Consider the following 14,099-nt stretch of genomic DNA (forward strand, 5'->3'; position numbering starts at 1 on the left):
TTGATCGCTCCCTCTGTGAACCACCTCACGGCATGTGAAAACTGTAGTATAAGTGGGACCTAGGCAATGATTATGTGTGTGTGATGGGGAGAGATCAAAAGTGTAATTGGTTTAAATTATTTGCAGACTGCACTGCCCTGAGCTTTACCTCTCAGGCAACATCCGGGCTGCCCTGTGCACACAGTTGATGTTGTTAGTGGTTCATACAGCCTGAGGGAAAGATCTGAAAACATCGCTCAGAGCTGAATAATACTAAAAGCTCCTCTTTATTTTCAAGTCATGGTTTAAGGAGTCGTGTGGTGTGGCTTGTCTTTATGAGACAGCACGCAGTCGGCTCAGTGCTTGTTAGCCTGTGGAAACTGAATGTAGGAAATTGCACTATCAGCAGTCAGAGTTAAATAATATTCCCAGTTCTTAAAGCAAGGTGATTTCTCTGATTTTGTCTTGATCTGTGCCATAAACCTTAGTTTATGGCACATAAAAATATCAAATGTCCATTGTAGTTATTAAAATTCATTGTTAATAATTTGCTAAATGTGTCTGTGTCGTTATCCTAGTTATGGTAGTCTGTGAAAAAAGGCAGAAGAAAAGAGGAATAAAATAGGCCATCTATAGCTGTGTCCCATTTCCTAAGCCGCATTCTTCGGAGGCCGCATTTGAAGGCCGATTACGTCATAGCCAGGTGACGAAGGCTGCCCCAATTCGAAGGCTGCTCCAAATTTGACCGACAAATGCATCCTTCACTTCCCCAGATGGGTCGGATCTATCCTTCGTGGCCCACCATATCCCAGAATTCATAGTGTGGTCCAGCCAATTCCGGTTTCCAGCAATGGTGGCAGCTACTTAGTTTTAATATTACTCTTATTAATCTTTCTGTGTCACAAAATAAACTTTTAAGATATTTTCAGGCGAGAATGTAGCTGTGTAAACTTCAAATATCTGCTCGATTTATCAAGCTATCACATATTTGCAAAAGTGCGCTGACGTGTCTGACGTGAAGTGTCTGTTACCCACCAGCTCGATTGCTGACTGGGAGGTCAAGGCTCACTAGAGCTGGCGAGAACAGCGAACTCCCGGCACATCGTTTTCCGACCTCCCGCGGTCTTTCACTACTCAGGTTAAACATGATATAAAAGTCTCTTGGATAACTTAAAAATGTTATTGTTTGGCTTTTTACAGTGTTTTATTTGTTCCTGAGTAAATCGGTTTGGCTGAGATTAAAGTTATAGTTTTCACACAGCTGAATAAACGTCAAACAGAAAACTCATTAAACAGAAGTGTGAGATGGTCGAGAATTTACTCCAATGTCCTGTTATATTTTAGTGAGCAAGTAGCAGACGGCTGAGTTTATTAAACTCCACTGAGACAGGTGGTGATGCAAATCTGAAGGCTAGACCGTCCAGTTTCACAGCCTCACACTTCCAGCCTTCTCCTTTTTCGAAGGACCCGGCCTTCGCAATCTACGTGGGCGGCCTAGGATGTGGCCTAGGAATTGGGATACAGCTTATGTCCACTGTGACCGACCATTGTTGAACAGAGGGCGTGGCTTATGACAGCCAACTATGATCCCTTACCAGGGATTATCACATCTTGTGTCGGGTGACCCCAATAGGTCACATGATAGGATGAGGCAAGGTCTCACCATGGTTTTAACCAAAACCTCTGCAGATAATGGCCCATGCCTATTTTTCAAACGTTGGCTCATGTGAAGAGGCACATGATTAGTAGTGGATCAAATACCCCCTTAAAGGACAACCCCCACTAGGGTTTAAATATCTACAATGTGTTTGATAAACCAAGAAATAAAAGAAAATGTTTTAGAAATTCTTTTAGCCAATTCTGGAAATGTTTTAGCTTCACCACATCATTCTTCATGCTAGAAATGACAACGAAAAAAAGAAAGGTAGCAAGTTTTCCCCTCTGCAGAGATGCTGAGGGGTATTAGCATTCTCATTTGAGCAATCGTAAGAAAGGTGTGATGCAAATTCAACCTATTGCCATCCAAACTGGTTGGGTGTGCTCAGGAAAATAAAGACTGGGGGTTGAATTACACTTTAATGTAGCATAAAATAGTTCTGATTGGTCCTTGTGGACATCTCCTCTGCCAGCTGATTGCAGTGCTCAGCCCTCTCCTCACAGAGCACTATGAGCAGGTGGGTGGGATGGTCTGTATACAAGACTAGGGAAAAAATCAAACACAGAGGAGGACGACATCATACTTTAACTTGTTGTTTTCGAACACCCTCTCCTTCACAAAGTCCTCATTTATAAAATGCTCAACAAACCCTAATATTACGGCTAACTGCTGTGTTCAGTGTAGCCAACCAACAATGATCCGCCACTTAGTGGAAGGAGTGAAATTGGGCAAGCTTTCCTTGGTGTTTTTTCAACACAAAATCCATCGCAGCAGCCAGTCCAACAGAAAAATGACTCGATTTTTGTGAATTTTTTTTTAAATGTTTTAGTTTCCTTGTTTTCTGTTGAGTTATTAGTTCTTTCACTAGTTAGCTAATATAAACCAATGTAGGACATAAAAAATAACCGTACTGAGTGATGTCATATGTGCTTAGATGAAATGGCACTGAGCTTGCTATAAAAACTGTAACTTAAAACACTTCATTTTTTAAATCTAGCTCCACAGACATGTTGACACTGTCTCTGTGACTTAACTGATTAATAATAACATACAAAGAGCCAATAAGTTGACAGTATTGTATTAATAACCAAATAGTTTGTATAGTGTTACTTTCCTTTGTCCTTACCTACTTGCTGTACAATCCTTATTCCTCAGATTACTTCCTGTAACATGAGGTTAGTTCCTCATGTGGATTTCTGTGTTGTGACCCCCCTTTATTTTCCCACCTTGATTGAGTTCACCTGTGGCTTATTATCCATTTCCCTGGTTTTTGAGCTTTAGTTATGTGTCAACTACTGGGTTAATTTTGCTGTTAGTATAACTAAATGCATTGCTAGCAGCAACAATGCTTACTTAATGAGCTTTACAATATCTGCCATGTTAGTTTCTTCTGTTAGCATGTTAACAGTTGTGCATATATTACAAACACAATGCCACATGACAGTGGTAGAAGAAAAGAGCAACTCCTTTCCTTAGTCTTCACTCTTACAGTCTGGCTGCTACACCCTCGCACACAACTCCATGTGGAGTCACACTTGTGTCTACTGAAAGATTTCTTAATTAAGAGGTAGTGGTATGTCGTCACGTTTCTGTGACAAAAATGGTAACATGCACTCAGCGTGTTTGGTGATTTGTACTGCTATCAGATGGATGTACTGGGATCGTGTCCATCACTTGTTACACATGATTGAAAGTGAAATCAAACAAATTCATCAAACATTTTTTTAAACCCTTTTTATTTCATTTCTTAAACAATACGAAAAGAATTACACAGAACTTTGGTAAACGTGTTTAGCTAGCGTTAGCGGTGCCAAATGTTCCTTCTGTTTCCGAGTCCTGCATTGGGTTTACTTTAGGTTCCTCTGGTTATCTTCAAGATTTGGTGAAGTTTACCTACCTCCTCTTCATGGCACTTTCTGTTTCTGTGACAGAACCAGTTTTTTATCCATGTTTTGGTGTTTGTTCCTTTAGCATAACCTGACCAGTCACATTGAGCATTCAGTTAGCATTAGCCATTTGAGTTGGCTAGTGTTATTAGCAAACCAACATGAGTAACCTAAATTTGTGTAGTAGGAAATCTAACTAGATAATATATTTATTATATTATACAACCTAATAAAGAAAATGCTTTTAATGTTTACCATTTGTTCCAGAAGAGAATTTTATACAAATAAAAGCATTTCATTTTTTTCTCTACACATTCCAAAGCTAAACATCACAACAATGTGATTGGTCAGATGCAATGTTGATCCTGGACAAACATAATTATGATGATTTAGGAAAAACACCAACACAGGGATATAAGATAGGAGCCATCTAACTACATGTAAATGACTGAAATGTATATTGTCCTATATAAACCCGATGTATCTGTTCATTGAATCCTACATCTGCGCACCACAAATGCTGTTTTATTTTCCTGTGACAAACACACTCTCATATCATATCTCACACACACACACACACACACACACAGATACACAAACACAGTAGTAACATTAATGCACACACACTAAACTACTAAAAGGACTCCCTCCTCACTTAGGCAGCCATGTGGTCACGCATGAACATTTTACCTTATGAAAGTACAGTATGTGAACATGCACATATTCCCTACAGTAGGTTTTCTCACAAGGCGTGTCAGCTCCTCTTTCAAGCAAAGCTGTCATTTCACAGGCATGAACAAATCCATGAGTTAAATTCACACACACGTACTCTGACAGCTCAGTTTTACACTGTGCTGGGGTTTTCTTTCTCCGCATTCACTGCAGCGCAAGCATGCCATCCTGCTTTTTGCACCGCGTAGGTGGCAGGAGCTTCTTCCAGTTTTTGCGGTGGTGGAGCTACGCTGGAACAGCCACCCTTTGACTCCACTTATTTGTCTGTCTCTCGCTTGTACTCTGTTCATGCCGCTTGCTTCAAACTAGGTCACCAAACTCGGGGTAAAGCAGTGACATGCTCATGCATCTGTCACTGGATATTAGTGGTATCATTGTTATTAGGCAGGCAGACTGCCTCAGGACAGCTGTAAATCATTCTTTGTATGGAGATGTCCTAATTTGTGAACTTACCAATCAGAACATTGAATTAAAAGTCTATAAAACCAATAAATGTGCACTAGCCAAATACATTTTCTGTAAATTTGGCACTTAGTAGTCATTTCAAGGTTACAGATAATATCACCAAGAGCTTCATCAAATGAAACCTTCTTGGGTCACTTAGTTGAATTTTCTCTTTAACCATATTTGTGGATAAGAAATTTCTTCATCAGAGGACTCAAAGAATTTGTTATTAAGAGTTCTTCGTATTAGGTTATTCTTTAATCAGTGAATACTGAGTGCATACTGGACATATAAGCAATCCTAAAAACCAAAGGTGTTTCACATTTAGAGACTCCGAGGATTTCAGTAAAGTCTACTAAACTCATTTTAATAAAACCAGCTTGAGACACTTTTGTTGTGACAAAGTGTATTTTCATGATAGAATTGGCAATGGAAAAAAGAAAATACAACCCTAACCCTCAATTTAAGTATCCCTTATCAGACTTGCTTAAATCTTCACGCTTTCCCCTGTTTCCTGCTTTTAACACATCAACTCTGAGGACAAAATGTTCACTTGCTCCCTATCCCACCCAATAACAGGTGTGATGGTGAAGAGATAATCAGTTGTATTCATTGTCACTGTCAGTAGTCATAATGTTAAGCCTGATTGCTATATTTTACCCCTTTAGAAAGGAACTCCTAGAAATACATATGCAACAGGATCAGTCGCAAAACTCTCTGAGTTCTCAGCTCTTACTTGTCACTGTGTGCAGGCACAACATGTAATTAAATCAGGTCCTTTGTCTTGATTGAGCCGACAGACTGCAGCCTCAGCAGCAAATCATTAGACTCGTTGTTTTCTGTCTTCAACAGTTTTGGTAGACTTGTGTCCACTGCAGCCTCAACCTTGATGTTCTAGACTGACAGGACTGGAACCTAACATGGTCTTTCCCCCTTAGGGTTGGAAGAGCCATAAAGACTTGTCAGTCCGCAGGGCAAATGATTTATCCTTTTTGTCAAAACCGCTGGCATCCCACAGGGGTTTTTTTTGGTGTGGGTGGCATGATGTGCCAGGTCATGACAACAGTATGATCTGAGCCTCAATATGAGAGCTTTTAAAGGACCACTTGAAATGCCCTGAGTGAGTGTCATGTTACATGTTGAAGGTTAGTGTTGTGAATGGGTGCATTTTAACCCAGAACACAATCTTTTCCTAAACCAAAGTGTTTTTGGAGCCTAAACTCAGCCAGTGATTGAAACGGAAAGTAAAGAGCCAGTGCTGGTGACACCAATTAAAGAGTTAAAACAAGGTGTTGAGTGAGACACAGTCATATCTTCTGGTTGACAAACTTCTTCCTCCAGTGCCAACTTTGCAAGCCTCACATATGAACCATTGTCCTTAAAGTACTTTCTTTCAATATTGTTATTAAAATACTATTGCTATTATAACACAATTTTACAGTAACTTTACAGTTAGCTTGAAGCGGCTGCACATTCTCCTCCTAACCTTTTTCAATGACAAGTTGTTTCCATTTGCAAATTGTTATCCCCAGCAGATTTTTTGCACCTTCCTGCATAAACTCTAGAGGTTGTATATGACACTTTAGGAAGGTCAGGAGTGTTGAAATCACTCAGACACCAACAGGCATGACACAAACAGTCATGCCTCGGTCAAAGTCACCGAGGTTGTGATCGCGGGGTGAGGCTTATTTGGAGCTCTACAAATAAAGCAAATTTGAACTGACATTTTTTGCCAAATTCGGGTCAAAAGAGTTATGCATCTGTAGCTTTTATGACCTCAACCTTAGTGTATTGTAGCATTATGGTCATCTACAGTCTCTGAATTGGCTTTGACACATGGTCAAACTTCAATAATCCATCTTCTTCAAACCTTTGGAAACTGGGAGTAAAAATCCAAAGTGACATGGCATTGAAGTCCAGTGAAAGGATAGTAGGAAGCATATAGTCTAGATCCGCCTTTGCGTAAAAAGTAAACCCCCAGTGACGGAAATTCACCTGGGAAAAATTGCAGTTGTTGTCTTTTTACAGTTCCAAACCCTCTCAGCTGTTTTGCTTGACAACGTCCAGCAAAGCAATTGAAGCACTTTACCAGAGGCTCACTGTAACACTCAACTTTTTTTCTTGACTAAGCATTAAACAACACTCTTAAAGACTTTCACACAAAAAGACATCACAGTAGCACTTGACCAAAACGTTATTTATTAATATAAGCAATGTACCACGCACTAGAAAAAAGATATCTATTTCACTCCAGAGTCAGTTTTCATAAAATATTTCCCCTTGGAGTGCTGATCCAAGAGCAGAGTGGCTTTTTAAAAAAAATCCTACAGCCCTGCCCAACTCCTCAGAGATCTCACTGACAATCACAACAAACTTGGTGAGCAGGGCAAAAAGGGGAAGTGATTTTTTTGACACCTTTTCTGTGCCAATGACTCTCCACTTTTCACACGAGCTGGGAAATTTTAATGGGGGTGATGAGGTCTCTGGGAGAGGCTCATGAGCGACTTCATTATGCTTGCCAGTGCTGATCCTGGGTTAGTACTCTGATTGCAAAGAGGCTTTATAAACACAGGTCCCAGTCAATTGAAACACACAGGTGGTTTTTGTTAAGACGTAGAAAATAGTGATATTTGATTTTATTGAAGTATCTACATGGACTAAGACACTTATAAAGTGTAGTAGAAATATCAGAGGTGAGGAGAGTTTACTGCGGTGTTGCCCAAGCTCTGGTTAATTCAGTCAGTTCTTACACAGTTAGTTACATAGATTGATGTCTGTGAAGGTTCTCGGTCATGCAGGTCATCGTAGTCTAAGGAGCTTCTAAGGTTAAATGGTGGAAAGTCCCAGATTTAAGCCCAGTGGGAGTGTGCCCCCCAACAGGGACATGGATCCCCTAATGATCCTCTATGAAAGTCCGTGTCCTTCTTGGGGGGACACTCCCACTGGCTTAAATATGGGACTCCCATGAGATTTAATTTGAAAGATGGCATCTTCTAGATTTGACAATTTAGTTGGTTGAACATAACCCAGCCCCACCCTTCTATACTCTAACCCTAGGCTGGTTGGTCGTAACCTTGTAGAAGTTAAGAGTTTAACTATCACAAGGTTATTGGCGTTCCTTTTTAGGGTTAGGGTTACAGTTCCTTTTTGTAGAAAGTTGAACTGTTTGAAAATCCAAATGATAAATATTTTATCAGGAAAAGTGTAATGCCTCAATATATGAGACGTCATTTGAAATATAACATCTCCTAGTTTTTGAAGATGTCCATACATTTTTTTCATGGGGTAAAATCAAAAAGAAGAAGTTAAATAAGCAGAATAAGATGTGGCACACAATTAATTGGTTGTTCTGTTGTTTTGTCCAGCGTCCCTAGAGGCTATTTGATTTTTACTTAAAAACCTCTGGACAGGACACAAATGGCTCTTGGAGGCCACATAAATAAAATATGTGGGATCCTTAAATATAAACTCATCTAAGCTGCTCGAACTGACTGAACTGAAACCAGATTGACTGTGGCCTTGCTACTGGCCTAACATACATTCCATATATACCTGTATGAAAATAGAAACATTAATTAGATACAACTTACATAAAAGCTTTTCTCTGAACATACAAATACCAGGGAAAAAGTGTGTGTGTTGGGAAAGAGAGAGGAAAAGGGCTGATTGTTCTACAAAGCCAAACAACTGCAAAAAACACCTTACAGTAAACAAAAGCATGTCTGAAATGCCACTGGCCCAGTCCAACGTGTGTCTGCACGCCTCCACATATGGCATCAATTTTACATGTTTGAGGAGGGGATGTGGGACTCCATTTAGAGTCATCAAGAAGAATCTTGTATCATCCATTTTTCAACACTGTCCAATGTAGCATCTGTGTGTGTTTTTGTGTGTGTGCATTTGTGTATGTGATATCACAATATGTAGAACCTATTTTACAGTACCTGGGATCATTTCCACCTGGGCACAGGACGATGTGCCTTAAGGGCCTGGCAGGACATCAGAGATTCCTTTCATTTTTCGACTGAAAATAAAAAGTAAGCAAAACTGAAGCTTTCATCAGGGCTTCAATTTAATACACTCAAGCTATAATTCTGAAACTGAACGGGCCAGGTGCAGCATATATGCATTTCTTCAGGGTTTAAGTGGCTTGTGGCCAGAATTTTACCTGTTTAACTAGTTTCATGCTGGCACAATAATTTGTCTTTACTCAGAGCTATATCATTTGTAGCTTATAATTTTTTTTCCGGGGGGGGGGTGTTAAAATATGTTTGCCTAAAGTTGAATGAGAAAATGTTATTCAATATGTATGTACTGTATATAAAAGAATGAAAGCCAGATCTGAATAGTGAAGCCAGTGTGGACATCCCATAAACCAGTGGCCAGCAAGGCGGGTGACTGCACTGAAAATTTTTTGGCTCAGCTTATCTATGACTTCAGCAAACACTTTATTATTTAGGGTGTGCTTTAGAGCAGGGCTACACTGTAACAGACAAGTTGCTACCTTTTGAGAGTGCAGCGTTCCTTGATGTCTTACTTGAACCATCCAGTTGCTCATCACACCTGGTTTCAAAGTAGCTAAAGGCTTCAACATTGAACTTGAACCAATCATAATGGCCGTTGGCTAGCTTTTATATACAGTGCATATTCTCATTTCGGTATGCCAAATGTAAACTGTATTTAACAACTGTCAAATCAGAAAAAAACAAAAAGACTAAAGTTTGTTTAATAGCTCTACGTAAAGCTCGCTAACTAGTTACTGTTTAACCTAAAGAGTAAAAGTGCTAACTTATGTCTTTAGTTGACAAAGAATTTACAAGTCCAAAAACTGTAAATTTTACAGGTCCTGGCAGATTTCCCTTTAGGCAGATCTGGATGCTTCTCCCAAGTTTCAGTGTTTGTATCAGGCTTGCTAGCTACTGGCTGCTACTTTCATATTCAGACATTAATCAGTCTCCTCAATGAACTCTTGGCAAAGAAAGCCATGGGCTTTATTCTCTAAGGTAAGTGTGCCTGAAGGAAGCACAAGTAAATTGTTGGATCATAAAAAAATTAAGGAGGGATAATGTCATTCAGGGAAAAAGGCCAGTTAATATTTTGTCGCTGTATTTCAGCTATAAATTGTATACATAGACCCTATATAGAAAAACGTTAAATGCAGTAAAAAGGGTTCATTTTGCTTTTACTGGAAAGACGATACATTTGGAATTAAAACCTCTCTCTTAAATAAACCTACAAGCCCTAAATGAAGTCTTCTACCAGTAAACTAAATAAAGAGCTAAATAAAGACCATTATTTGAGAATATAAAGTACAATTTCGGAAATATCCAATTTTTCCTTTAAGCCTAAGTAAGTCATAAATTATATTAAAAACTCAAAGTCTGTTTAAGTAAGAAAAAAACCCTTTTGTTTTAAACTGATGTGTTCTTGGAAAAAAGCAGCAGTACTCCAACCCCAATCTGTTTACTGCAACATACAAAATATGCCCAGGTAGCTTTAGATCAGTCTGCAGACATTATGCAGTCTTTATATAGTTGTTGTGTGCGAATATAGCCCAGCATTCATTAAAAACTCCCAAATCTTCTTGGCATATACTGTAAATGGCATGTTCAAACAAAATAGTCATGTTCAACAAAAAAGTCACTGACTCAATAAATAAGATTTTACCATACAACCACTGCCCCTGACTTGAACCCATATTTAACAAGTAACAGCTGATGTGACCTGCTGTGAAAGAACATCTAGTTCCAATAAGAAGAAGAACAAGAAAACAACTATTCTCAAAAAGGGAACTAATTCTAGGGTACAACTAAAACTAATGTGCTACGAAATGAATGGTGAGCGTTGGTTTTTAAACATCTCCAGTGGTGAGAACTGTGTTCTGGGTTTGTTTCATCAAAGACTAAACAGCTCAGCATGCGGCGGTGTGATGGATGAGGTAATAAAGATAATGAAGGGAACTCTGAAGCTGCTTCTCTCGGTGCCGCACCCTTTCTAAAGAAGGCACTATGGGTGCTTCGCCATCTCCGCGACCAAGAGTCAGCTCTGCAACCCCTGTTCCCAAATGTCTCTGAAGTCACAGCTGTCTGTTGTTTGGTTTCTGAGAGAGTCATAAGTGGGACCCATCCATTCAAGTTAATGCTGGCGGCTTGTTATTCTACTGCTGAGCGATTTATTCACGGTGGAGTGGCACTGCTCAAAGTATCATGGCCTTTACATTGTGCACGCCAGCACACATGTATTTTTGAATACGTCATATCACTCCAGAGGCAGCAGCCTCACAAGTCCCACACAGCAGATCCACCTCATTTTTTCCCCTACGTTTAGCACTGACCTCAAATTACAAGCCGTGGTGCAAAGTGCCGCGGGCTGTTTCAGCAGTGCCCACACATCACGGCTTGAGACAGACTAGAGGTAGAGGTAGCTGACCCAGTAGACAATGTTAAAGAGCAAGAACGAAGTGGGGAAGAAAACCCGGGAGTAGGCATCCAGCTCGCGGATGTTGACGTGGATCCGTCCTTTCCTCCAGCCGCCTTCTTTACATTCCTCGTAGCAGCAGAAGAAGCTCTTGCAGTCTTTTCCATCCAGGCACTCATGCAGACAACTGTCATCATAGTCATGCCAGAACAAGGAGTTGCCCATGGGCATCATAGGTCGAGGGGTGGGACCCATGTTGAAAGATGAGTAGGCCTGAGATAAAAATGGAGAGAGAGAATAGGTGAATGAATTAAAACTTTACATAATCTATTCCCAGAGCAATGACTGTCACATCAAAATTACAAGCCATAGCTAGGCATAGAAAGTCCAGATCTCGTCAATGCGGCGCAGCTAACTTAGCAATTTTACATTTGGAGGCTTTAGTTAGTCAACAAGTGTACCTGATGTTCGGCTGAAGACATTTTTTGACACTAATATAAAAGTAGGATGGCAGTGTCTTTTCAATAAGCAAAACCGATGGTTACCTAGTGATTGCAATGAACTTTTTCACATTCAGTGACCAACTGCAAGTAGTTGCGGCAGCCAAATTTTAATCGAAATGCAATTGCACAGGTTGCCTGGTGGGAGACAACCTGTCTCCACACAATCACAGTCAGACTAAGACTGACTGAAATTTCTCTCAGAATGGCAAAGGTTTGCATTGCCTACTAATGTATAAACATATATAGATTGTCAACATGCTGCAATCAGTTGGTTAGTCTATGCTGATGAATGTTAAGTGCATTAAGTCTATTGTCCATTTGACATAGACAATAGACCAGGGGTGGGCAATCTCAGTCCACGAGGGCCGGTGTCCCTGCAGGTTTTAGATCTCACCTTGGGTCAACACACCTGAATCACATGATTAGTCCGTTACCAGACCTCTGGAGAACTTCAGGACATGTTGAGGAGCTAATTTAGCCATTTAAATCAGCTGTGTTGGTTTGAGGACACATCTAAACCCTGCAGGGACACCGGCCCCTCGTGGACTGAGATTGCCCACCCCTGCAATAGACTGTGGTTGGCCCAGTCCATGGGCAAACTCTTTGCTATGTCAAAATGCAAGGTTGCCCAGCTCCTGTGTTATTTTTCTGTTAAAATTTTTGTCCAGTAGCAACTATGTCACTATATGTGGAGAGATTTCTGAATATCTTTTTCAAATCTATGAGGTTCAGGCTGGACTCTGAAGAAGTAGTAAGTGTGACTTTCTGTTTAATGTTGATTTCTGAGTATACAGACAGCAACAATTTTGTGATAAACAGATACTTTCTTGTAATTGCCAACTTGACCTTATTGCCATTTTATCATTGTCTTGAGGCACCAAAGATACTCAGAAGACAACAGCTAACTGCAACTATTTGCAAACCTTGTCACCCAAGATTATAAGTTCATTGCATACAGTTACAATAATTTTGGTTGGGTTGTGGGCTCCAACCACCTGTAACTGTAGCATTACACATATCCTGGCTATGTTGCAAGTCTTTCTTTTTCTTTTTAGGTAGTTAGTGGATGTCAGCTTAATTTTTAGCATAAAAACATAAAATTACTATCAGGCTTCTAGACTAAATCTTTGCAAAGGATGTAGTGCAGTTATTTCTGTGAAAACAAGAAAGCCCAAACACATACTAATTGATGTGATGTGATGGTTGCCAGCATGATGTGTCCTCTTTGAGGAGTCGTAACAAGATACATTCTTCTTTCCACTTAAATACTTTAGGTTCAAAACTTATTTTGCCACGAGCCTGGGCTACTTCTTTGTAGGTCATCAACTATAGTAAAACGATGCTGATACTGACGTATATTATTATCATTAGCCTAATAAGCTAGTTGCAGGACATAACAAGAAGACTCGAGCACTACCACTCCATGAACAGCTCCATTTTTCAGATGATGGCTAAGATTTTTAAGCAGTGACCTTTTTGTTGTATTGCACTATATTTCATTAAAGTCTTAAAGGAGAAATTGTGCCTTCAGTAAATGATCACACTGTATAATCTTTCTATTTTGGAAAAATGAGAAATCATACAAAGACACAAAGCGATGGCATATATTTATTGATGTGTTTGAGTGCTTAAAAACTCAAACTTTCAGCACACTATTGATAAGCTGAATAGATTTTTGAGCGATGTGCCATTCTCATATTTCTGCTGTTATTAGTTATAACAAAAAAATAAACCAGTACCAACAATAACATTTTGTGAATCAATGTAGTTTTCTAACCGCACAAGGATTTCTGGGATGTTGAAGTTAATTACAGTGTTCAATCATATTGTAAACCAAACAAGCTGATTTACAAAAGTACAAATGGCTAAGAAATCTGTTTAGTTATTTTTTCATCTTTCACATAATGCAGCTGTAGAAAGAATTTTTGAGACCCTATTGCCGAATAAGTACCTCCTGAGAAAATTTGTTACATGACTCTCTCCCTGATGTTTATGAAATCATGCGAGACCAACTAATTGGGTTAAAATCTTTTTAAAAAGGTTTCCCGTCCTCCACTACCCTGTTAAAGGAAGGGTGGTAGGCGAGAGAGAGGAACCGTTAGATGTGTCGTGTGGAGTAAGGGATTTGACGGAGTGGGCAGTACAAGGGAACAACACGAATGGTGGTGATTTGGGAGGGGGGGGGCTTCCCCACAGACAGAGCGGGCCAGAATACAGTGAAGAGTCAGAGATGCAGAGGAGGGGACTGTATGTAACACAACTTAATTATTCAGCCTGAGCTGGCAGTCTGTTTTAGCCCTGAGACACATTCAGCAGAACTCCTCTACACTGGGAGAAAATAATGAATAGGGAGGGGATCTGGAGAGAGGGAAATGACAGCAACAGTGGCTGACTCAGTCTTAGTAGATGTGCGCCGACGCCATTAAAGCATTCGCGGCAGGTGCAGCCTTGAGAACGCCCACACAGAGTGGTAGACTCTCA

General features: G+C 40.0%; 1 protein-coding gene across 2 annotated transcripts in view; it reads right to left on the minus strand.

Moving 5' to 3' along the window:
- Positions 1-6,874: 6,874 nt before the first annotated feature.
- LOC100689728 (gamma-aminobutyric acid receptor subunit gamma-3) overlaps positions 6,875-14,099 on the minus strand; it is a 147,878-nt gene continuing 140,653 nt past the window's right edge. The window contains exon 10 of one of the 2 annotated variants that reach the window (XM_003440929.5): positions 6,875-11,388. In XM_003440929.5, the coding sequence (XP_003440977.1) occupies positions 11,107-11,388 (282 nt within the window). In that variant the 3' untranslated portion in view covers positions 6,875-11,106. The remainder of the gene's footprint in view (positions 11,389-14,099) is intronic. The other variant, XM_013268949.3, reaches the window with a different exon arrangement.

The sequence above is a fragment of the Oreochromis niloticus genome, linkage group LG23 (assembly GCF_001858045.2).
Source record: "Oreochromis niloticus isolate F11D_XX linkage group LG23, O_niloticus_UMD_NMBU, whole genome shotgun sequence".
In the NCBI taxonomy this organism is placed as follows: Eukaryota; Metazoa; Chordata; class Actinopteri; order Cichliformes; family Cichlidae; genus Oreochromis; species Oreochromis niloticus.